The 24,967-nt window shown below is 52.1% G+C and overlaps 1 protein-coding gene across 14 annotated transcripts in view; it reads left to right on the top strand.

Moving 5' to 3' along the window:
• INPP4A (inositol polyphosphate-4-phosphatase type I A) overlaps positions 1-24,967 on the top strand; it is a 131,678-nt gene that overhangs the window by 94,668 nt on the left and 12,043 nt on the right. For 7 of the 14 annotated variants that reach the window (XM_034659021.1, XM_034659016.1, XM_034659017.1 and 4 more), the window contains 10 exons: positions 1,320-1,503; positions 2,984-3,247; positions 4,322-4,589; positions 8,417-8,449; positions 12,289-12,461; positions 13,503-13,626; positions 14,564-14,690; positions 14,996-15,136; positions 17,449-17,546; positions 21,267-21,379. In XM_034659021.1, the coding sequence (XP_034514912.1) occupies positions 1,320-1,503; positions 2,984-3,247; positions 4,322-4,589; positions 8,417-8,449; positions 12,289-12,461; positions 13,503-13,626; positions 14,564-14,690; positions 14,996-15,136; positions 17,449-17,546; positions 21,267-21,379 (1,525 nt within the window). The remainder of the gene's footprint in view (positions 1-1,319; positions 1,504-2,983; positions 3,248-4,321; positions 4,590-8,416; positions 8,450-12,288; positions 12,462-13,502; positions 13,627-14,563; positions 14,691-14,995; positions 15,137-17,448; positions 17,547-21,266; positions 21,380-24,967) is intronic. The other 7 variants (XM_034659023.1, XM_002919969.4, XM_034659020.1 and 4 more) reach the window with 2 other exon arrangements.

The raw sequence follows: 24,967 nt of genomic DNA, 5'->3' as shown, positions 1-24,967 counted from the left end.
ATCGTGCTGTGAAATTACTTCTCTTCTCAGATCACGCAGGCTTCGTTGCGGTCTGCTGCATGGGCTTCTGGCAAATCCATCGTGTTTTATCGTGGTGTGTGGGCTTGGGGTGTTGTTTCTTTCTGGGGTGCTTTGGTTTGGGGGTTTTGCATGTTTACACTGTAGTCTGTCAAGGGAGGTTTATTGGGGACCTGCCTCCGGGGTCCAAAGAGCCCAGTGGGAGGAGGGAGCAAGTCCTCATATCCCAGGGAAGTGATGGAGGTTGTGCTCCTCCACCTTCTCCCTCTTCCCCAAAACCCAAAGGCAGCTCTTTAAGGGGACCCATGAAGGCTGAGAAGAATGGGGACCAGTGAAGGCTGGGACTCCCATTCCAGCTGGAGCTCACAAGTTCAGATCACAGGAGACATCCTCACTGGGGCCTTATACTCCCTGCTTTCCTTGGCTTCCTCAGATGGTCTAAAAACCAAATTGATACTACAAGATTGATTGAGGGTCCTGGAGGAGAGACTTGGATTTATCATCTCCCTCTAGAATGGCCAAACACGTTAGCCAGGCCCCACACAGCTGGGATGTGGTCGGTTCTCAGGAGGCTGGTGTTTGTGCCGTGCAGGGGCTGGGCTGTAGCTTTGACATCAATCCTGAGATCACACATTACTTGGTGATGAGGGAAGGAGGAAGAGCCAGGTTTTCAAAGCTGTTGAGGTGCCCAAGCCTGGCCTCTGGCTTGGGGTGTTCTTCACTTCCTCTTCATCTGATGGAACATGATTTTTCAATGTAGGCAAGTGCTGGAGAAGGAAGTCTAATTGTCAGGGTCAGAGGTATGAGGGCGGAGAGCTATGGGTGTGTGCACAGAAAGTCTGAAGATTGGCCATATGGAGAAACAGGTTTCTTGTGGAAAGTCTCACACCCACGGCAGTCTCCCTTCACTGTGATAGACTGACCCCTTCTGAGATTAGCAGACCCCGTGCCTCCACTTCAGTACTGCTGATACGTTGACAGGCAAGGTTCTTAGGTGGAAGGCTGTGCGCATTTGGGTAATTATTGGATTCAATATCTGTATACGCATTTACGTAAGAGTATAGACACATACGGATAGAGACAAAAGACTTCATTGTGTTTTAATATTTCAAAGCCTTCTACCATATAGAAAGAATCTCTCAAGATTTACTTATACCCATCAATAGCTAGACTAGCCTAGGAGAACATCCCTGAGTATGAGAAGGCTTTAGTTAGTGTTGGTTGTGGGCTGGTGTTGGGAGGCTGTTGCCATCCTTATGGATTTGAGAAGACTCCTTAGAATCTGTTCTTATCCTTTCTAGTACACCATCCAGCTGCCAGTCCATAATCTACATACCACAGGACATCATCAGAGCCAAGGAGATCATTGCCCAGATCAATACCCTGAAAACCCAAGTGAGTTACTATGCAGAGCGGCTCTCAAGGGCGGCCAAGGACAGGTCTGCCACTGGCCTCGAAAGAACCCTCGCCATTCTGGCAGACAAGGTAGGAGGCACTACCCTGCTATATGTGAGATGGGGGCTCCCTTGGGTTTTTGGAAACCCTTGCACGCCCCATGCGTGCTTAGAGCTATCCATACAAAAGGTGACATTGGGATGACCTTGAAGATCTAGTGTCAGGTTTAGTTCCCCCAAAGGCCCAGGGCCCAGGGAGGTTGGTGATTTGCCTGTGGTCACAGAGCTGGATGGGGGCAGGCCAAGGACAGCACCCAGGGCAGGTGACTTCCAGCTGCTGCTTCATGCAGCTGTGTCTTCCCTCAAGTCCATGGGAGCCATTGTGGAGGCTGCAGTAGTTCCACAGCTTTCCTAGCAGCTGCCTACTCGGTGCATTTTTTGCCAATTTTTATTGACTTAGAATTTGAAGAAAGAAGCTGAGTTATGCAGACATACATTAAAGGAAATATAACTTCATTGGCTTACATATAATCAATAAGCCATTTTCTAATTAACTGTAATTTTGATCCTGATTAAAAATATACATAGGGGCACCTGGGTGGCTCAGTCAGTTAAGCCTCCAACTCTTGATTTTGGCTCAGGTCATGATCTCTGGGTTCCGGGATCAAGCCTCATGCCAGGCTTTGCGCTCAGCGGGAAGTCTGCTTGAAGATTCCCTCTCCCTCTCCCTCTCCCTCTCCCTCTCCCTCTCCCTCTCTCTCTCTCTCTCTCTCTCTCTCTCTCTCCTCTTTGCCCCACTTGTGTGTGTGTGCACTCCCACTCTCTCTCAAATAAATAAATCTTAATATATATAAATATATAAATATTGGTCACACTGGGGGATTAGATATACGAGATCATTTTGATGGATGATGGTTTTTCAAATTACTCAGTCTCTCAACACACACACGCACACACATATAGAGATTCTCGTCACACTTCCCCACTCACACCCACTTTGCTGGGGTGAGGTGCTGTTCCTGATCAGAACGTGTTATATCCTTCACATGTGTTCACTCAGCAAAAAGATCGAGAGCTGGAAATTAGATCCACTTGAAAAAGAAAGATGATGTTACTGGAAGGAGAATTATGAGCCACAGAACTGCTGCCTACAGAATTCCCCACAACCACAGTGCTGTGCTGAGAGTCCCCCTGCCCAGAGTCCAGAGCTTTAAGTATTAGATGCGAAAAGATAAGACTTAAGTGATCGCATCAAATTCCTGCCTGTCCCTTGGAACTAGAGAGGACAGCCCAAGAAGTCAGAAAAGGCTAGAGAGGACAGCCCAAGAAGTCAGAAAAGGCAAGGACACTGGGCTGTCTTCAGGCCCTTCCTTGAGTCAAATCAGGCTCAGAGGCAGGCAGGGATCGAAGAATGTCAGAGGTTTCTCTACCTCCCTCATTCTCCCTGTGTCCTCCAGTCTTTTTGTGGGAGCCTTTAAACTCAGCCGTCCCAAGGGCTCCTGCGCTATGGAGAAGGGTGCACAGCTGGGCCTCAGGATAGTTCCTGAGCTCTGAGACGACCGGCCTTGCAGGCCCTCGCCTGGGGGCTCAGCGGCTTTGGTTTGTGCATACTGCAGACCCGGCAGCTGGTCACCGTGTGCGACTGCAAGCTGCTGGCCAACTCCATCCACGGGCTGAACGCGGCACGACCCGACTACATTGCCTCCAAGGCCTCCCCCACGTCGAGTGAGGAGGAGCAAGTGATGCTTAGGAACGACCAGGACACCCTCATGGCCAGGTGGACGGGGAGGAACAGCCGGTCTTCTCTGCAGGTGGACTGGCACGAGGAGGAGTGGGTGAGTCTGCTGCCTGTGGCCCTCATTCTGCCACTGAGCTTGGGTTGAAAAACTCAAAGCCTCTTGCCCCGCCCAAGAGGTACCTAACAGGTTGGCTGCTTTGTAGACAAGCTCCACGTCTCCTTCCGGGATGGCTCTTGAGCCACCTGATTTAGGGAGGGAGGTAGCATATTCATACCTTGTGTCCATCTGAGGGGCAGGGCTGCTGCTGGCCAGGCTGGTGTCAGACCTGGTTGTAAAGGGAGTGATGTTCTCCATGGAGCCCTTGCCCCGCTGGCGGCCTGTCTCCTGTCACTGTCTACTAAAGACCCACCGGGCCCCCTGCTTCCTCAAAGCTCTCTACACAGTTAGCCCTGGAAGGGGGTATTTTGTATTTGTATTTTGGCGGATAGGGGAGGAGTCTGGAAACGCTGCCCCGACATCGTGTGCGTTGCATCCTGCTTCCTGACAGAGTGGCCCTGAGAGCTGCATCTGTCTCTCCTGAGGGAGTGACACATCACACAACTCGTTTTCGTCATTGTTTAGGACTACTGCTTGGAGGCATTTTTCTGTGAGGCACTGAGTTTTTCAGTCAGCAGCGAAGGGCTCCTCCAGCCTTGCCCTGGCATCCTGTATTCTGTGTGGGTTTCTGCAAACCACTCCCAGCCCTGCCTCCCCACTGCCCCCGTCTGAAGTGATCAGCTGCTTCCATTACCTTCCCTCCGTCCCCTCTGTGTTGGATGGTTGTAGGAGGTCTGCAACAGAGGGAGGAGGGGACGAGCTGGCTCACTGGGCCCTGTGGCCCTTCTGGAAGGCACTGGGAAGTTCTGTCCAGTCTCTGTGACAGTTACTAGCAAACGTGTCTCCAACTTTAAAAACAATGACTGCAGTACATTGATTTGTGTTTTGAAAAGCAAATAGTAATAGGGAATTCTGAATTAATGTTGATATTTCTTAATTTGTGGTATTTTAATGATCACAGTGGCCCTGGGTAGGGGAATCCGTGTATGAGGGGAGCGCATGGGAAGGGGTTTTGTTCTCTTCTGTTTTCCCCATCGGGAGAGCTGACCCCAATGGGTCCTTTTGGTTTGGAAGGAGAAAGTGTGGCTGAATGTGGACAAGAGCCTGGAGTGCATCATTCAGCGGGTGGACAAGCTGCTGCAGAAGGAGCGCCTGCACGGCGAAGGCTGCGAGGACGTCTTCCCATGCGCAGGCAGCTGTGCCAGCAAGAAAGGTAACCGGAACAGCCACGCCTACTGGATCAAACCGGAAGACCCCTTCTGCGGTGGCCCCTCCCCACCATGCCCCTCCACCATCTGCTCGATGCCGTCCTCACCTGCATGCCATCCTCACCTGACCACACGTGCGTACGCCTCCATGCTTCCATTCATGCTGCCTCCACCCCGCGCTGCATCTGTCTGTCTGTCTGTGTCTGACTCCATGACCTCCTCCCCCACGCAGACTGCAGGGAGGGCTGTCAGGCAGAGCCGGATGTCGCAGTGCACGGAGCCGTGGGCAGTGAGGGCAGCAGCTCCTGTAGTCCGTGCCCGTGGAGCCCGTGTGTGGGTCTGCGTGTCCGGCAAGGGCAGACTCTCAAGGCCACATCAGTGAGGGTGGGGCTCCCGGGCTGTTCTGGCTTGTAAACCAGTCTGAGAACCTGAAGGAGGCCCAAACGCAGATGCTTTTCTCATGAGATGGTCGATTGCAGTAGGAATTGGTAGAATAGAGGAAAAGGTGACTCATGCAGGGACACAGCTGGATGAGAGCTGTTAGCAGGCTCAGCAGCCTCGTCTAAAGGCTGGTTGTCATCAGCTGGGTGTGCTGTTATCCAGCAGGGGATGTTGCCTCAGCACTTGTTGGTAACTCAGTCAGATGGTGGAACCCACTCCTGGGGCCGAGTTCGGGTCCTCTGTTCAGCACCACCCCCGAGGCAGGGTTCTCAGTAGATGGTAGGGCGCTGGCATGAAGCAACACGCTTCAGAAACAGTCTTCTGCCTGCAGAGACAAAGCACAACCAGACGCTCTGCCCTGCATTCAGCCCTAAAGCTGGGCACACATGCTTCCTCTGCCAGCCCCTCCTTGGTCCCTGCCACTGAGGGCCTTCCACCTTTTCCTGTGAGAGCCGGAGGGGGCCATGGGCCAGGCAGCTGAGAGCTGTCTGGAGACCTAACTTCTGCCTCCTCGGCTCTCCTCTGAGAGCTTGTAAGCTGTAGTTAGTGAGGCCGGGTTGTGCGAAGCCTAGTTTGCAGACAGCAAGGGCTTTTCATTTCTGAATCGGGCAGCTTTCATTTAAGGCAGAAGCGTGCTCCTTTATGAGAGCCTCTTGATAAATCCTTCATTTGTAAGATGCCCCTCACGTTTTCAATCTGCCTGCAGTCTGTTCCCAGGGCACGATTTCACTTGAGCCTCTGATTCAGCAGTGCTCACGTCCTCCGCCCTTCCATCTGTGAAGGACTGTGGTTTCAGTTCCCCAAGCCTGTGATTGGTTTCATGGAGCTATTTTGTCCTGTTTGTCTTCTCATTTTTTAATGTAAATTGTGTTTTAAAAAAAAAAAAAAAACTGAAAGCTCATTGCTCATTTCTCTTCAGTATTGTCTTGCTTGTAATTTAAAAATTTTTCTGCAGCTATAAAAAGAGTAATTCATTGGATTTTAAAAAAAATGCCAGAGGGAGTTTATTTAATCAGATATTCTGTTATATCCATAACTTAAATGTCACTTTCCTTCTAAGCACATCCTGTATTGGTCAAATGTAGACAAATTTAAATGCAGTTTTCAAGTTATTTAAATGAGCATTTATTTATGGTATTTAGGGTATGACTTGTGTTTGCCATGCAAATCAGCTCTGTTGTGATCATGGGAATATGAAGCACACATTTGAGAGAGTCTAACTCAGCTGATCAGTACTCACAGAAATGTTTGAAACCGTATGCCACTAAATTAACTGTGGATGATCCTTTATTTATTTATTTTTAAAGATTTTATTTATTTGACGGAGAGAGACAGCCAGAGAGAGAGGGAACACAACACAAGCAGGGGGAGTGGGAGAGGAAGAAGCAGGCTTCCAGCAGGGCAGGGAGCCCGATGTGGGGCTCAGTCCCAGGACTCCGGGATCACGCCCTGAGCCGAAGGCAGATGCTTAACGACTGAGCCACCCAGGCGCCCCATGATCCTTAATTTAAAAATCTGGAGCAGAGCTAGGAAGCTATTCAGAGATGGCTCTGATCAAGAGGATCAGAAAGCACGAGACTGCGAGCTGCTTATTTTACCCGGTCTCTTACCCTCAGGGGCCGGAGCTCAGCTCTGTCGTGACTTTCTATACCATTCCAACTTCCTGGGTGGGTTGTTTTGGCCTGATGAGCAGGTTGTGTTCACACCAGCTTATCATATACGAAGAACCCTGGGCCTCTTTAAAAGGCATCATGACTTTTCATTCCAGCTCTGCACCCTGTCCTAGGTCTTTGGTTTCCATCTTCTGCTAAGGAGTCGCCCTGCCTTCTAGCTCGCTCTCCCACAGAGCTCACCAGAGCCTTGCCTGGAAGGCATGCACCTGTGCGGGACCCACTGACAAGTCCCCACCATCTGAAACCACAGAGGCTCCGGGAGCCTCTCCTTCCTTCTCCCACTTTCTGCACAAGTCACAAGTGCCCCATGCCCCTCTGCATCACCAGCCGCACCCACCCCAATCTGGTGGCCTCCATGACCTGCCATGCATGCAGTCATCCTCTCCTCATCTTGGAATAGCCATTCAGACAAACCCTGGACCAGGTGGTTTTAACTTGAGGCCTGGGGGTTGCACCCCGGATCCATATGCCCCCTGAGATTATGTGCGAAGAGAAGAGGAGGTATAAGTGGTCGTCAAATCTCAGGGTACAAACCACTAGTCCAGGAGTCCTGAAGGAGACCCCCACAACCCCCCAACACACACACCCTGCTTTGATTGAAAGATTGAATTTACCCAGTTGAGTTTAACCCCTAATGCCTTTTCGGGAATGGTCACAACCCAGCTATTTGGGATCACCACAGAAGATCATGAAAACAGGCCCCTCGACCTTCCTCGTCACTCAGACTCAGAATTTTGGAGGAAGGGGTTACGGGGAGGCAGAAATCTGTATTTTTTTTCCAAGATGTGGGGTAATTCTGATTAGCTGGACAGAGGTCTGAGAACCCTGCTCTGTATCCCTGCACACCACTGTGGGTTTCTGGCTTTGTTAGGTAGACGGTCTCTGGGTATTTAGGCTCAAGTCTTTAGTTCACAGGGGCCTTTACGTTTGCCAGTTGAAGAAGTCCCTGCCAAAGGTGATGAGAGAGGAAGGATCCCTGGCCACTTCCACCCCTGGGCAATCCAGGTTGTAAACGTCTCCATACGGCTGGTTCCAGCTATTTTTGGGGGCTCTGAAACCACCCATTTCAGTACCCTGAAGACATGAAATGACCCCTTTTCAGATTTGTTTTCTTCCAGGTGGCACACCCAGTTAACCAAGGAGTTTTAGTTTTAAAGGGAAATACGAAATTGAAATGAGTACTTCACTTGCTGAAATGCGAGTCAGTGTAGGTGAAATGGAATTAAAATTGGCATTGTTTGAGTGACCTGGAGGGACATTGTAATTCTAGACTTCCCCCAAATCATAAAAGTTTTAAATTTGATTTAAATTTTTAAGATTGGCGTAGATGTGGGTTGGTATATTGGTTTCATCCCTGGGTCCTAACCTTTGGGTCTCAGCAGTCCGTCTGCAGCCCAGGTTCCACTCATGAGTCAGGGCAGTGGGCTCTGAATTGGGGCTGATCAATTGGCTGGTCAGTCTCTCTCATTGTAAGTGTGCTTGCAGACTCTGTGGAGCCAACATGGGCTCCACCACATACAATGTGATCGATGTGGGCACCTTATCACATTGTAACATGCTAGTTTGCTTACCTGAAAGGCATTTTATGTTGAAGTCTTAGCAACATGAATGAATGAATCAGTGAGTCGGTCAGCGTTTACCACCCAGAGGGTTCGGCTGCCTCGGAGCAGCCGAGCGCCCGCGTGGGACTTCTCGGGGAAGAGGCAGGCAGGCCTCCGACCTCTTCTCTGTTCCGTTGAGCCACCTTACGGCCGGCTGCCGATGCAGTTGCTGTAAGCACTGAGTTGTTCATGTTTGAACTTTGTGCTGCTCCTTAATCATCCGTGTCGCCCTCCATTTCTGTGCAGATTGCAGCCCCCCTCCTGACGAGTCCGGCCCAGGTACGTAGTTTCCATTCACGGCTTCTGCAGATGTCTTTTGTAACCCTCAGGTAGTGGGTTTGTAGCTGAATTATCCAGGATTGCCTGTGCTTCCAGAGTTAGGAAAGTATTTTAGGAGTTTCTTCATTTGAGGCGGCTAGCGACTTGTCTTAGGTCTGGTGAGGAACCGGTTGGGTTGGGGACGGTGGCCTGAAGCAGGCTACCGCATGTACTTTTCTCGCTGGCCCATCAAAACCTTGTCAGACGATTAGTGTCCGTGGGTGCGTTGGACTTCCTGACTCAGAGCAGTGCACATTTGTAACCGATACTTCCTGTGATCCCACCTGAACTTGTGAGCGTTCCACGGAGGGGGTGCAGCCACCAAAATGTTGCAGCATTCACAGTCCCACGACATCCTCTCTCCTGAGTCCGGATGCAACTAGAGTTCTTCGGCATGGCTAGCAGGCTCAGCTGGAGATAGTGCTAAAAATGGAATCTTTTTGCTGCCTTTGCATGTAGGAGTCAATGGTTATGGCTCTAGTTCAGGGGTCGGCCGAATGCAGCTCTGAGCCGAATCCTGTCCACCGCCTCCTCTTGTAAATAACGTTATATTGCAAATCACATCCGCTCATTCACGTGTTGTCTCTGGCTGCTTTTGTGGGGCAGTATCAGAGTCAAGTAGTTGTGACAAGGACGCCATCATCCTCAAAGCCTAAAATACTTACTGTCTAGCCTTTTACCAAAAAAGGGTGCCGACCCCTGCTCTAGTTCATGTTGAGTTTCCTGGTCGTGGCTTGTGGGTTCCCCAGAGTGAGCATGAGACCCCCAAATAATATGCTTTTGCTTACCCCCCAAAACCAGCCACCCAATCAGCCTGATGATTGCGTATTTCTGACTGGATATTAATGTGAGGTAGCAGGACACCTGTTTTAGATCTAGAGCGCAGTAAACTAGTGGTTTGGGGGTTTACCAAACTCTCCCTGTCAGTTTTAGCAAACCCTCTCAGCTCATATAGCACCATGAATTTTATATCAGCTGTGTCGTTTCTAGAGGCACTGGTGGCTTGTCCACAGTTAATATCAATGGGCTAAAATGGTCCCCTGCCAAGAGTTCCTTTGGCTTTACTAGAGAGCTATATTTTATCTCAGTCAAAACACACACACACACATTTTTTTCTCTCTTTCTGTGTTTCTCCCTCCCTCTCTCCCTCCATTCCTTGTTAATGAGGGGGAAAATATGCAAAAGCGGAGTATGGATTTGAAAAAGCCTTTCAAAGTTACCCAAGGTAGTGTGCGTGGTCCACGGATTGGCCACCAGTCAGCGAGCCCTGACAGATTAGCAGCTAGACAAGGAGCTTGCCCCCAAAGTGAATCAGCTACATCACTAAGGACACTGTTCAGTTGAGCTGTCAAGACTTTCTTGACAAAGGGAGCAGAGTATGATCCTGTTATCAAATCTAACTTCCTGATATCTTTACTTAGCTAGGTCCTGGCAGAGATCTCATTTCTGTCCCCGAAATTCATTTTGTCTGGAAGTTTCTAATTGTAGTTTTTCTTCGTATTTTTTCCCACCCCCCCCAATCCTACTTAGCAGAAGCAGGCTGACACAATAGAAATAACATAGGGTTTAGAGTTAATCAGACCCATACAAATGTTCATTCTTTTTATGTATCTGGGAAGACACTTAACCTTCCTGAGCCTGTTTCCTTACCTGTATTAATAATCCTCCCTCTATGGATTAAATGAGAAAACAGTTGGAAGGTAAAGCACTGACAGGTTTTACGTACATGGTGGTTGGCACTCTTCTTGAACTCTGGAACCATCCAGACATGTCTAAGCCCTTCTCCAGGCAGATGGCAGACCATATCCCACCCAGACCCACATCTTTTCTCCAGGACAAGCTCCTAGTGCTTTTTAGCCATTCTTCCTTTACCCCCATTTTTGTCAGGGTTGTTTTTTTTCCCCCCTAATGGAACAAAACCAAGTCATACTTAAATGGATTTTTTTGAAAGAGAAGTAGGTAAAGTCAAAAAGAATTGCATGGAGAAGATTTGCTTAGTCAGCAAAGACTACTGTGTACTGTGTAATTATCAGATTAAAATGCATATTAATTACATATGTACAGATGTACATGCATGTTAAGTGGACAAGCAAAGTGAAATTGGCAACACTTGCTCTATGAGCATTTACTTCTGAAACCCCAATTACTTGGCTATTAAAACTAAGCTGCCATTGGTCTTTTTTAAATAGTTGCTGCTGAGTAAAATTTACACGCGTGAACAGAGTTCTTCAGAGAAACAAAAACATGGCCTCTGAGATTTTTTTAGAGGAAGAAAGAGACTTGGTGTTTTCTAGCAGAGCTCTTCCATTTTACCAGAAAGGACCCATGTGGCTGAGTAGTCTAGAGACTTGTCCATGGCCACCATTGCTTAGCAGCAACCGGGGCCCGAGACTCACACTGTCCACTCCTCAGTCCAGTGTCCTCTGTCACTGTGACTTCTTTGCTAAGACCTTTTCTACCGTAGACTTTCTAAATTTAAGCCTGCCTTTTTTTTTTCTTTCTTTTTGCATCACAGACATATATATATCTTTGTCCATATACAGTGTGCCTGCATACACAGTGAGATCATTTCCAAATTTTGAATGGCTACATATACTTGAAAATCTGCATTAACCAAACACTGAGTATAGGGAAGTCCTTTTGCAAGTTTTAGGCCTTTCTCTGAATCTGCTTCTCAACAAAGTGCTACTCATACAGTTTGAGAGGAGTGGAGCCAGTCTTCCTTTTCTCTGGCTTTTAGATTCTGTTTATCTAAGATAGACCTACCCTCTGGCGGCCATACCGCCTGCGCGGCCCGTGGCCTCTCCCCAGTGCGGTGATGTCTGTGGGCGTTCTGTGACTCGCACCTCATCCTAAGGGGCGTGTGCTGTCCAGGCTCCACTCCCCACCTGTGCCACATTTGCTGCACCTGCTGGGCTCACCCAGTGGTGATGGTTAAACGCCTGTTTCTGGGCTTGGTGGCCTGTTATAAATAGACCTGATGAGGGCATGTCTTTTCTCTTTTAAATACCTTCTAAATAGGAAGGCGAAAAAGAGCCAAAGCCCAAAATACCTTTAACTCTGTTTTTCCACTCGGGGGTTCTATTTTTAAGAAATTGTTTTGGTACAGGGTCACAATTTCCTAGTATCTCTAAAAGAAAACTAAACCAGAAATAGAGGGCACCAGGTGGGAAGGTGGGGGTTGGGGGAGAAAGTGAGGGCAGAAGCAGGGAATAGTCTGAGAGCTGAAAACTGGGGACACCAGGTGAAACAGCCTTTCCTCCAGACTGGGAAGTGAGACTAACACAGCTGAACACAGCTGCACAAGGATGGAGGTGTCCTTTTCTCTAAAAGGACGGGGGCCTCTGCCTTCATGGCCGGGGCAAGAGAAGCAAGATGACGGGTCACTTCTCTGGGGGCCCTTCTCTCCCTGGGCGGGGGGCGGTGGGGAGGACAGTGGTGACTTGCAGATGACTCGCAGAAGCTTTTTGGTCATTTTCCTCAAAAGGAACAATCTTGAACATTTATGGGTACAGTCCCAGTAGGTGAGGGAGACCAGGCCTTCCTGAGCCGTCCCCAGTAGCTCTGCTGCTTACTTAGTGGAAAAGCTTCAGGCTAGAAGGTTGGGGACCCAGGGTGGTTCCAGGGAGAACTTGGTGCCGGTCCTGGGCCAGAGCTTGGGCCAAGCAGAGTTACGAGATGCAGAAGGGGAGGGGAGGGGGGAGAGGGGCACAGGGGCGGTAGGGGCATGTAACTTGCTAAACTTCTAGAACCTGACTCTTGAAATCTTCCTCCTCAAACGACTCCTTCCTCGTGCCCAGGTGAATGGAGCGAGGCGCTTTACCCCCTGCTGACCACCCTCACAGACTGCGTGGCCATGATGAGTGACAAGGCCAAGAAGGCGATGGTCTTCCTGCTCATGCAGGACAGCGCCCCCACCATAGCCACATACCTGAGCCTGCAGTACCGCCGCGACGTGGTCTTCTGCCAAACCGTAAGCCCCGGGAGTGGCGTGCGGGAGCCCACGGGCACCTCTGCCCCCAGAAAACACAGCCTTAGAAAACCTTTCTGTCTCCTCACACTGAAAAAACCAAGGATGGCAACACTTGCTCCTGCCTGTGGCTCTTAAGTGCCTTTAATAGAAAGGTCTAGATTTCAACCCAGAGGGACGAATCCTACTCGAGAAGTGTGTATTTAGGAGAGGGTCTGAGTCCACACTTGCTTCTCCCTGAGGAAGTGGCGGGCGCCGGTGGGTTGTGCACTCGCCCTGCTCCTGCCCGAGGTGTGCCGGGTTCCGGACAGCCCAGGCCTCTTGACGACCTTTCTTCCAAAAAGCAGTTTAGTGAGGGAGACCCGGATGCTGCTGTCAGTGCAGTCTGTTTACTTGTTTATAAAACAGCAGGTGCCTTCGTTCTGCTGCTCGTGCACAACTGTTATAATGATGTTGGTGAAGGGAAGAACTCAAGCGAATGTCACGAGTTCAGCAGATGCCAGTTACCACGTTAGCAAAGTGAACAGTGACCGAGGGTCAGGCTGGTGCTCTGACATTCTTCCGGCCCAGCCCCACAGAAAATCTCCCCCTGGGGTAACTTCCAGAGTGACCGTGTTCTCGCTCACTTCTGTCCTTCGTTGTGATCACTTCAGTTTCCAGCCAGAGCTGGTCTGAATCTGTGAGTATATAGGCCCTTTTCGCTGTAGGAAATTAATTCTGGGCTTCCAGAAGGTTCTAGCCCAGGAGTAAGCCCAGGCAGTTTGGGTTGAAAGCTGAGCCAAAACCAAACCAGCCCTTGGCAGCAATAGGAGTGGCCAGCCTGGAGTACTGCACGGCCTCCCCGTGGCCTGTGCCCTGCATGGCCTCAGAGCCAAGCGCCCCCCACACCCCAGAGGGAGGAAGGGAAGAGGTGCTACTGCAGCCCAACCAGAGCAGTGGAAGCAGAGAAGCTCGGGGCTGGGGGCACGGCACGGGCTGGGAGCCACTTAGTGAGGCGGTGTCTGCCCCCCACAACCGTTTCACCTCGTGTTCCCCCCCCCACAGCTAACTGCTCTCATCTGTGGCTTCATCATCAAGCTGAGGAACTGCCTGCACGACGACGGCTTCCTGCGGCAGCTCTACACCATCGGGCTGCTGGCCCAGTTCGAGAGCCTGCTGAGCACCTACGGTGAGGCTCCAGGGGTACCCACGCCCCCTGTGCCTCCGGGATCCCGGGTTCAGGAGCGGTGCGGACATGCGTGACACCCGTTCTTTCTTCCTAAGTATGTTTCTGATTACACACATAGTACGTGCTGATAAAAATAAATCCAGGCGTCATCAAAATATGTAAGGACCCAAGAAAAGTCCCGTGTAGTTACACACACACCCCTTCGTTTGTTTTGTTGATGGTGGTTGTTACAATCAAAGATCTTTCTAGTTGAGGGTGGATGATAATTGTTGAAGCAATAATTTCCTATGGGACATGTGGGCTGTTTCTGAGTTACTCCTCTGAAAACAGTGCTGCCATACGTCTCTGCACACAAGTGTTTGTGCGCTTGTAGGCCCATTTCTGCAGCCACGACCTTATTAGAAGGAATGTTTCTGGGTCAAAGGGTAGGAATATTAAAAAATTTCATAGATATTTCCAAACTGCCCTCAAAAAAGACTCTCTTCTTCCTACTTTCACGTTCTGTTTATTTCTTCTGAGATAGTAAAAACAGGTAATTTTTTTAGAAGTATTTGTCCATCTTTGGAGTTATGAGACATCAAATAAATACCAAGCCCCGCGGTGGAGAAGGATCCGGCCACAGTGTGCTGTTTGGCTGTCTCTCTCCGTTTCTAAAGCACCAGATCTACCTTCTGAGCTTCTGTGCGCGCGGGTCCCCTCCCCACGCTGTCCGTCACCAGGAGAGGGCTGGGAGCCATGGCGCACGTCTCCATCAGCGGCACTGATGAGTGTGGCTGTGGGGGTTTCCGTGGCAGCGTTTCCCACGGAAAAGTGAGTCGTAGCCACGCCTGATCCCATCACCTCCCGTCTGTGCCGAGCTCCGTGGCCATGCCGAGCCCATGGGAAAAGTGGCAGGTCCCCTGTACCTGACAGCCTTCCGTCCCTCTTGTGCACCCAGGTGAGGAGCTGGCCATGCTGGAGGACATGAGCCTTGGAATCATGGACCTGAGGAACGTGACCTTCAAAGTCACTCAGGCCACATCTAGTGCATCGACTGACATGCTGCCTGTCATCACGGGAAATCGGTAGAAAGATTTTTTTAATCCTCAGAACTAGCCCTGTGTTTTAATTTATGTTCATTACACGTGGCATACTTGTCATTTTCTTATCATGTCTCTTTCAGTTGAAGACATTGACCATAGTCTTCTACATTAAGTTCACAGACCTTTCAAGGTTCACGACCAGCACTCTGGAAACGGCTGAGCCAGACGGCCAGTCCATACTGTCGTGTAGAGGCCAGCTTGGTTTTCCTCTTCTCACCCGTCTCCTCTCCTGCCTCTCCCCTGTCACAGCCCTCACCCGCCCTCTGCCTCTCTTCACTGTTTTGCAGTGATGGGTTTAACGTGCGGATCCCTCTGCCGGGCCCCCTGTTCGACGCCCTGCCCCGGGAGATCCAGAGCGGCATGCTGCTGCGGGTGCAGCCCGTCCTCTTCAACGTGGGCATCAACGAGCAGCAGACACTGGCCGAGAGGTGTGGGCCCAGGGTGGGTGGAATGGTCGCTGAGGTCGCTGAGGTGATGTGGAAAATGTCCTTAGTCCTCTTCAGGCTCTGAGTGCTGCAGGAACTATGTCATCTCCCCCCTCCTCCTTTGGGCATAGTTCTTGAAGTGCGGCCATACACCGAACCCTGTGTTTGGTGCTGGGGACACAAAGATGACCCAAGTGTGGTCTGTATCCTCAAGAGACTTGGGCTGGGAGGAGAGAGATGGAGGCGCAAGGATGAAGATGAATGCAGGGAGTAGTAGGGATCCTACCCGGAGACCCAGGGAGGGGGTCTGGGAGGGCTTCCTGGAGGGGATGATGGCTAAATTGAGTTTTGAAGAGTAAGTAGGAGTTAGATGAGGAGGTGGAGGAAAGACCTGGCATCTGAGCCCAATAAGCCTGGGCAAAGGCAGGTGGGGAGAAACCGTGTGGGGGCTGGAGGCCAAGGCCCCAGGCTGGGATGGGCAGTGGTGAGGTTAGAGAGGCCTGTATGCCAGGCGAGAGCCTTGCCTTGATTTTCCAAAGGCCTGTGTCTTGTAAACTCCCTCCACGTTCTGCCAGGCAACAGGGAGGAGTCACATGTGCCCATGCGTGCAATCGTATGTGTGCACATGTGTGTGCGTGTGTTGGAGGGGCGGAAGGTTTGGGCATATGTAATGACCTTCTACTAGTGCATGAAAACCTTTCCTGTTTTATCATTATATTCATGTGACATATATGTTTTAGAATAAAAAGGTGTTTAAAAGTGCTTGCCGTGAAGGGAATTTGGTCTCTAGGATGATGCGCTATCTTCTTTTTGGGCCTTTGGGACCCAGTGGTCAATATCCATTGATCCCTAAGTATAGGGTCACCCCCACTTAGCAAATGTGGTGTGGCTGGTGGGAGACACTGGAGAAGTTTGAGTGGAGCAGGACCCAATCACATCTACATATTAAGTGGATCACTTGCTGGTCATGTGCCAGACAGATGTGAGGGGAACAAGTGTGATGAGGAGGTTGTTGGAAAGGGTCCAGGCCAGAGGCGGTGAGCTGGATCAGGCAGGGGGTAGTACAGATGTAGGGACAGACTGAAGGACTGTTTCAGTGGTGAAATGAAAGGTTTGGTCTTCAGCTGGGCAGCGTGTGAGAGAGATAGTGAAGAGAGTAACGGACTAGGCTTCCAGGTCGGTAGTGAGTGTGTGTTGCCACCCACTGAGCCCAAGAACCAGAAGGGTCATGCTCAGGGGCCAAGGGAGCCTGGCTTAGACTGGGGCCACCAGCCCAGGAAGCAGAGACCTCTAAGTTGTGGGCAGAACTGGAGGAGCCTACTTCATGGAGAGTGGGCGGCATCAGGAGGCCGGCAGGGAGTTGTCCCAGCGAGGACAGTAATGCTCCCTGCGTCGGGCAGCTGCCGTTCCTGATGACTACAAGAGCAGTTTCTGAAAAGGTTGAGGCAAGGCCACATCGCAGCAAGCAGAGGGGCAGGTGGTGGAAGGGTGAGGCAGTGGGGGTGGAGAAGACTTGGCAAGGGCCAGGTCTTTGCTCATTCATCTGCTTTTGGGACACTGACCCCTCAGCTCATAAACAAGCCCAGCTCACTGTGTCCTGGGGCAGTCCCCGAGGGAGCAGGTGCCTAGAGGAAAAGCCATTGCGGGCATCGGGGTGGGTGGGCTGTGATGCACCCGCAGGAGGGAGTCCTGCCTGTTGAAGGATGATCTGGGACCATGAAGAGGCTGATGTCCTTGGAGGTCACGCAGCAGGGCAGTGGCGGAGCTGGACTGGACACCCAGGCCTAATGACCACCCTGCGTGACCACCTCTGGCATATCCTGACTACCTGCGAGGTGTGCAGAGGATGAGCCTACATGGAGACAGGAGCGCTAGGGCCTCCCATACAGCCCAGGGGGAGCAGCTAGCCGGGTGTGGTTATCCAGCAGGCAGAGCGACTTCCACTTTGAGTGCAGGACTGGGTCCTCACTCCCCAGCCAGAGCCCCATTGCTGTCCCCTCTCATAAGTACCTCCAGGAAGGGAGGACACAGGGCCACCCAGCGAGCATCCGGGAGAGGGGTTTCTATGCATGATGCCGCATGAGTTCCGATCACCTTTGAGGCACATCTGTACCAAGTGTGCATGGTTCCTGCTAACGAAATGTAAACCAGTCACTGACGGGTAGAGATGGCCTGATGCTTGGGAGGAGGAAAGCGGCTTAGAGTTCAGCTGTGTGCCAACCCTTGAGAGAATTGACATTGTTAGCTTCAGTGCAGTTATGCTCATGCTAGAAGGAAGTGTCATTGACTCATGGTGTCCCGTCTGACCTTCGTAGGTTTGGAGATACGTCTTTACAAGAAGTTATTAATGTGGAAAGTTTGGTGCGGTTAAATTCCTACTTTGAGCAGTTTAAGGAAGTTTTGCCTGAGGATTGTAAGTATTTCTTCACTCATGGTCAGTTTCTTTTTCACCTGTCTTCTGTCTTGTGTCACTTTGGGTGCTGGAGCCTTTCCTGCTGCTCAGGCCGTCTGCTCAGCCACCATCCAGATGCTGCCTCCACACGCACAATTCCCCCTTTGCTTCCTTGTTCCCCCAGCAGCCTGGTCACCTACTCGGACTCTGCCTGGCTTGAGTCCCCACCCAGAGAAACTTCCGTCAGGCTGTGGCCCTTGCTGAGTCTTCTCTGGCTGGTTGTCTTGTCACCTGGATACTGCGGGGCTTTCTCACAAGCTGTCCAGGCCACTGGTGTTCACTGATGCCAGCGGCTGGTGTTGTGCCCCTGCTGGTAGGACAGGTGGGGTCACAGAGGCAGGGCCCCCACTCGGCCCCGCGCTGGGGTGAGCTCCCCGTGCACCTCCTTCTGTGGTACATAGAGTAGGATGCTGAGCAGACACTTAGTGCTGGGTGTGGGGGCTCGGGGGGCCCTGTGTGGGTGTTCCCAGAGGCAGGGGAGAGTGACAGCAGCCTTCACTCTGCCATCGGCCCTCCCTGTGCCCCTGGACTCAGGCAGGGGCCCCGGGCTCACCGCACTATCTGTACAGGGGAATTCTCTCCTGATTTCATACTTGGCTGGGCACCTGTCCTGTGTAAAGCACCACGGGACCCAGTGAGAATGAGACTAGATCCCGCCTGGTTAGGGAGGGGCTCTGCTTCTCTGTGCTGGCACTGCCCCGGCTGTGAGGGGGCACCCCCGGTGAAGGAGGCAGACTCGGTCCCTGGGTAACACCAGTGTCCTTAAGGGAGATTCCGGAGGAGGGAGATGGGAAAAGCCTTCATTCGCATTCCCGGGTCACTGATGTGCCTGGCGCTGTGCCGTGCTCTGCGCACATTTCCGCACTGACTCCCCACGACAACGCCACCACCCAGGTGTCAGTATTGGTTGTGCGGAAGGGCTGGCCTGGCTCTGAGGCTCGGCACTTAGTTGGCGAAGGTGCCCTCTTAGGAGACACTGTGTTGCAAGGGACCTTGGGCCTGGCTGGGGAGTTGATGTCAGTTTCTAGCAAGGAAGCGGAGTGGGCAAAGCCTTCAGGGATTCGTCTGGAATCAGCAAGAGTGTGCTGAATGGCTTGGAGGAGGGGTGCAGGCCGCTGTGCACAATGTTTTCTTCTCCCTCTGACTCTGACCTGGGGGTGTGGGTAGCTGGAGAGGAGAGGCACAAGGGGAAGTCACTCTGGGAGCACACTCCTTCACAGCTGTGTGAGATGGTGCTGGGGAAGAGAGAGCTGTGGGCACGTGGTGGAGAGACACAGGGCCTGCGCTGGCCATGGCCACACAAGCTGGCACCCACTGATGGGCAGAGGAGCGGGGTTGGGGGGTGAGGAGAGCAGCCCAGGCACCAACGGCCTTTGCGATATGGGACACAGGCCACAGGTGAGGCCAGATGGGGCATACCTGTTGCCACCTTGGTCGGCAGCATGGGTGACATGGGGCTGTCTCGTGGCTCGGGTCACTGTGTGCAAGAGGAAGGGACTGAGCATAGAGCCTCTGGGGAACGGCCCACATGGAGATGGCTTGAGAAGAGAAGATTCAGTAGACAGGTGGGAGAGAGTCCTTGCAGGCAGGAGAGCAGGGGTGTTACCTGGGTGCTGAGGGGGCAGTGAGGGGAGGAGTCCCTGGTGACTTCTGAGGCACAGTCAGTGTGGCCAGAGCTGCAACCAGGGCAAGTGACAAAATGACACTGCCTCAGTAGGCCACTCTGCCCCAGAAATCAGAGATGTGAAGTGGGTGACAGGGGAAGGAGCTAGAGAAACACTGGCTGCAGGATGCAGGAGCAGCTGGGGCTACACTCGGGGGCTGCTGTGGACAGGGGGAAATACAGGTGTTCATGGCAGGTGGCCTCAGTCTCCCTGGGGAACCACAGAGATGCTGGCGCTGACCACACACTGGAATTCGCTGGGGAGCCCAGACAGTCCTGATTCCCAGGCCCCACCCCAGAGTGGTGGGCATCAGGAATTCCAGAAACTCCCAGGCGCCAGGTTGACAGCCATTAGTGAAAGGATCTCCTGGTGCTTCAGGTCACCAGTACCTGGGCTCTTAGGAGCCCCCCGGTATTGAGGTGTCCTTACGTGCTTCAGTGACCATAGTTGAAAGTGACGGATTTGTCAAATCCTTGCACGTGCCAGGCTGTCTACATACTTGACCTGGATTAGCTAATGTGATCCTCACAGCAGCCTTGGGGGATGGGCCTGGTTCCACACCATTTGATATTTGAGGACACTGAGACAGGAGGGTGAGTCTCCCAGGAAAGGAGGCCAGGCTGACTGCCACCAGCGCCCACCTTCCAAGTGCTGCAAGGGTCAGAGAGAGTAGAGCACTGAAGCTTGGACTGGAGGGACAGGGTCTTTTGCAGGGCCAGGGCCCTGGCCAGGGCACCATGAAGGGGAGGAGGGAGGAGGGATGGAGGCCATGTGGAGGGCAGTGAGTGGGCACAGGGAGCCATGTGGTCAGGAAGTGGGAATTCCGTGCTCAGTGTCTTGGAGGGCAGCCTGTTTCCAGTGACTTGAGACCCCAGGAGATGTAGCCTGGTGATGAAGGCCAAAGAAGGGTACGGCCTACAAGACAAAAGCAGGCCAGGCGTGGGCCTCTCCAGGGTGGACCAGTAGGACAGGACCACAACCCAGAAAGGTGGGGGAGCAGCAGCCCATTGTGCCTTCAGCCCCAGGAGAATCGGGGCTCTGTGAGGCCGAGGAGATGGAGCGCAGCCAGTGAATACCCTCTCAGTCTGCTCGGTTCATCAGTGGGCAGGTGAGCACTGACCGGGCCGCAGGGGAGGCCAGGGAGAAGCTGCAGCCAATCTGGGGAAGTAACGTGCTGTGTCTCCTCCAGGAGACAAGCTTTCCTCCTCTGGGCTCCCACAGCCTCCATCACAGACCGAGCCCCTCATGAGCAGGAGCCCCCTTTCCACGTCCGTTTCTGCCCCAGTCCCCTGATCAGCATGGTGCCAGGCACATACCAGGTACATGCAATGATTAGCCTAAGATCCTGCGTACACGAAGGTGAGCTTGTATGGCGGAAACTCTGTGTGCAGCTGGATCCCAGAATTCCATGTGTTTGGTTTTAATTTGGGGATTCAGGCACCATGGCTGTTTTTCTTGGACTTGACCTGGAGGCTCTTCTCTTTTTCTCTGATGATCCTGGGGTTTGAAAATCCCAGGTTTCTTAGGTGAGGGGATCAGACTGATCTTCCAGTTCAAGGGTTCTGAAAGGGCTGGAGACTGTCATGGTGGCAGAGGGAGTCTGTCAGGGAGAGTAGGTCACTCCAGGTCCATGGGAGGAGGCCGTACTGCCCACATCCCCCAGGGGTGGCCAAGCCCACTCAGTGGCCAAGACCCATTGCCCTAAGCATCCTCCTCCCTGTGGAGGCTCTGAAGACCAGAGCCCCCTCCCGCCCTCAGTGACCCCATGTCTGTGCTCCAGCCCCTCAGAAGAGCTGAAGGAAGATGAGTGTTTGCCCTTGGCAGGTGGGACCGAAGTGGCCGTGAAAGTGATTTAAGTGCTCCCGTGTCAGTAGCCCGGGCCAGTCCCTAAGCACACCCCTTCTTGCATAAGTCACCCCAAGCTTCCAGCTTGGCCAGGAGCCCGTGCTGTTGTCGCCTCCGTGGGCCACAGGCCTGGGTGCCCCGCCAGCTCTCATGGATTGCCCCTGTCTTGCAGGCCTACCTCGATCTCGGAGCCAGACGTGCCTGCCGGAGCTGCTGCGTTTTCTGGGCCAGAACGTACATGCCAGGAAGAATAAGAACGTCGACATTCTCTGGCAAGCCGCTGAGGTAGTACCCTCGTTATACTGAGGAAAAGAACGTTATTGTTGCACTTGCTGCCAATAATAATAATTATGATAATAAATCAGAGTCTCAGCCAGGAGTAGAGAGAGCGAATTTCTGCATATGGACACAAAAGACAGTCACCGAATGTGTCCAGAACTCTGGAGGATACTGAAAGGTGCCTGTGGGTCCATTACTTTCGGGCTACCTGAATCCCAGTAAGCTGGGCACAAGACTCTATCCCCTGGGGCATTTAATAAGCAGGCTGATGACAGTTGTCACCCGCAGAAGCCTGGGCAATCGATACCAGCTACAGTGTACTGCCTGCTGCATCTTTTAATACCTTCGGAGGTAGACCACAGTGACCTTTGCAGTCTCTTTACACAGGACTTTTTGTACCTTGCAGTTCAGATCTCTTTTCCCAAGTACTTCCAGTATTTCCTCATAAATGTTCCTGTGGAGTTCATAGCTAGCCGTTCACTCACCCCTGCTGAGGGTGACCTTAACTGGTCTCCACGACAGCATTGTGACCTGTCCAGTGTTGTGGCTTGCACACATAGACTCAGGAACGTGTGATCCCCAGATGGCATTCCAGCTCCTGGCCCGTCTGCCCTCTGCACCTGGGGGAGGAGAACACACCACACTGCCCACTCACACCTGGTTACCCCTGGTTCACAGAGCACAAGTAGCCATTAGGAGGGCTGTCTCTCCCCTCCACCCTCATGGCTTTGCTGAGCTACTCATCCTAGAGCTTTCCTGTTCTCATCAGGAAAGTGTTCTCTCCACCCCGGGTCTCTTGCACAGCAGCAGACAGTCAGCTGGTCATGGTGCTTGCCTGCTGTTTGGGAGACCCTGTGTTTGAAAGCCTGTCTTCCTGGAGCCCTGTCTTTGAACGTCCCCCACTTTGTGCCTTTGTTAGTGGCTGTGGCTACTGACGCCTTTCTGTTGCATGAAGCTGTGAAGAGTGGACATTCCCCTGTATATTCATGTGTTCATTGAGCCCTTCACGTGCCCCAGCTGGTAACTCTGTGCTCGTGAAAGCTGTGGGATGGGTCTGAGGAGCTCCCCTTTCTGGGCCAGGCTGAGTGACAGGAAGCTTGAGGGGATTCATGGGCCTCATTTTTCAAATCTCGTCCTGGTTCTGAGACCTCATCTGCCTTTGCTCCCCCAGGCTAGGCCCAGCAAACAGGGTGTAGGGTGAGCTCGTGCTTGCTGGGGTGCCTCTGCAGGCAGAGGAGCTCTGTACTTTCTTAGTATGTTTTAGGGTGGTGCTGAAACCCCTTGGCTGGCCGTGACAAGCCTGTCACACAGGTATCTTTGCAAGACTTCAAGCACAGAGCAAGCTTTTCCTCGTGGGGCACAGAGGCCAGAGGGTGACACAGCCAGATCCCTCCACAGTGGCACAGAGCAGCACCCACCCATTCACTCTTTCACTCTGCTTGGAACAAGCATGCAGATGGCTTTATGGATGAGAGTGGATGCCGAGACCTGTGCACACCTTGTTTGGGAATGTGGTTCTGTTTTCCTCTTGCTAGACAATAGAAAAATCACCAGCTATGGCTGTGATCCACCATCCCCTGTAACCAGGTTAGAAAAGCAGCCCATCCAGTCCCATATATTTTGTTCCCAGCAGAGTTTCAAGGTATAGATTTTCAGGTGGAAAAGTCTCAGAGGCCCTGGACATATCACTTCTTAGATTCTCCACCTGGGGGGGGGGGTCTCCTGCGAAGACACGTATTTATGCAATGCCAAGTCACTCCTCTCTCAAGGCCTCCCATCCCCAGTTTGACCAGAGCCTCCCTCCTTTTCTGGATCTTATTTCTTTTCATTTCTGTATATAAACAAGGGGTCCCTGGCTAAACAGTTAGGATATCATTGGTCAGGTCGAGGCCCTCATTTTGTGGATGGGGAGACCAGCCAGAGCCCCAGAGCTGGCTGATGGCCCCCTAGAGGCCGGAGCCTGGCACTGCAGATGACGCTCCTGTGCAGGAATGCACTTCTGGTCACCCCTGCCTGCCTTCTGGAGTCTCTCCTAGTTCTGGATACACCATCTATGAATGTGAACGTCCTTTGAACCTATTTGTGGTTCTAGCTTGTGCCATGTATCTGGGTCATGAACTCTGCAGCCTGTAGAATTCAGTGAGTAGGTGCACGTTCAGCCTCCCCTCATCATGTGGATTATATCCCTCTTCATCCAGCTTAGGGGATGCTTAGCGTTCTTCTTTTTTTTCTTTCCTTTTAAAATTTTTTTCTCTGTTCTCAAAAGAAGACTGTCTTCCTCCTGATGGTCTTGGCTGAACTTGTTTGGGACTTTTCTCTTTTGTCTTTCTCTAGACACAGTGCTTAGGACTACACTGTGCTCTCTACCTGGTGGCATTCCTGGCAGTGGCTTCACGTTCTTGGCTTTGCTGGCCTGAGACGCAGGCGTGGTGCCGCCTCCAGGGCAGTCTGCGGTGGCTCTGGTGCACCTCTGGAGTGCGGCACGTTATTAGAGCTCACCATCATCTAGTTTTGATTTTTTTCACTAAATACAGTATTGTCCTACCTGGTACAGGTCCGTAGGCCCTTATCTGAACCCCCTGTGGGTAGATGTTTTGGAATTCACAGGTTTCCATATTTTAGAAAGGTGATTTGGTATACAGTTGGTGCACATTGTGTAATACATGCGTATCACCTACTTGATGTGGTACACATGTATGATTGAACATACCCAGGGGAGTCTGGGGCAGCGCTCTGGAACCAAACTCATTAATATTGCTTTATTAAAAAATATAAAGATTTATATAAAATGGGATAAATGAAGATTATAAATAATTTCTCATCAGCTCAGATCTGGCTATACTGCCAAATGAAGTTGCCATAAACTTAAAAAGTCTTTTGTTTTAGGGCTTTCTGCTCTTGGGGACTGTGTACCTAGACTTACATCTAATGGTACAAAGAAAATGCCCCCAAATGTCCTTCCTGTGGGGGAGAAGGTGCCCTGGGGTGGCCTTTTCTCAGCCCAGAGGCTGCCCCACTGTGAGCTCCCTACTTGTGAAGGGAAGAGTGCACTGACCCCTGACCCCTGCTCAGCCCTGAGTGAGCTGGAGGATGGTGGAGGTGGCCAAGGGGAAGCTCTTCTGAGATATTTCCATCTGTGCAGGTGAGGAGGAGAGTAGAGACAGTGGGTCTGTGCTATGCCTTCCAGAAAGGTCTGGAGACTTGCCTGGGGGCGGGGCATCCTGAGAGCTGCTCTGACCTCCTGAGGTGGTCTTTGCTGCCCTCCTTCGCCCAGGGCCCACACACAGGTCTGAATGTGATGAGATGGCCTGGGCACAGTTTGGAAGAGGGCAGTGGTTAAGGTCAGCACACAGACAGTGATGCCCCAGAAAAGAAGGGGGAGCCTAGGCCTGGAAGGAACGGCCTGTGGGGGGGGAGTCACACGAGGGATGGGGACAGTCACACGGGGACAAAGGCGGTCCCATGGGCAGTGACATGATTTCTGCTGCTGGCTCTGGCCGGACGTGGAGTTGGGGAGCAGAAGTAGAGGGAATGCTGGCCCGGGGGAGTTGGCGTTGCCACATGCCACCATTGACCATCCAGATCCTGTGTCCC

This window comes from Ailuropoda melanoleuca, chromosome 4, assembly GCF_002007445.2.
Source record: "Ailuropoda melanoleuca isolate Jingjing chromosome 4, ASM200744v2, whole genome shotgun sequence".
Taxonomy (NCBI): Eukaryota; Metazoa; Chordata; class Mammalia; order Carnivora; family Ursidae; genus Ailuropoda; species Ailuropoda melanoleuca.
This window is presented reverse-complemented; position numbering and strand designations above follow the sequence as displayed.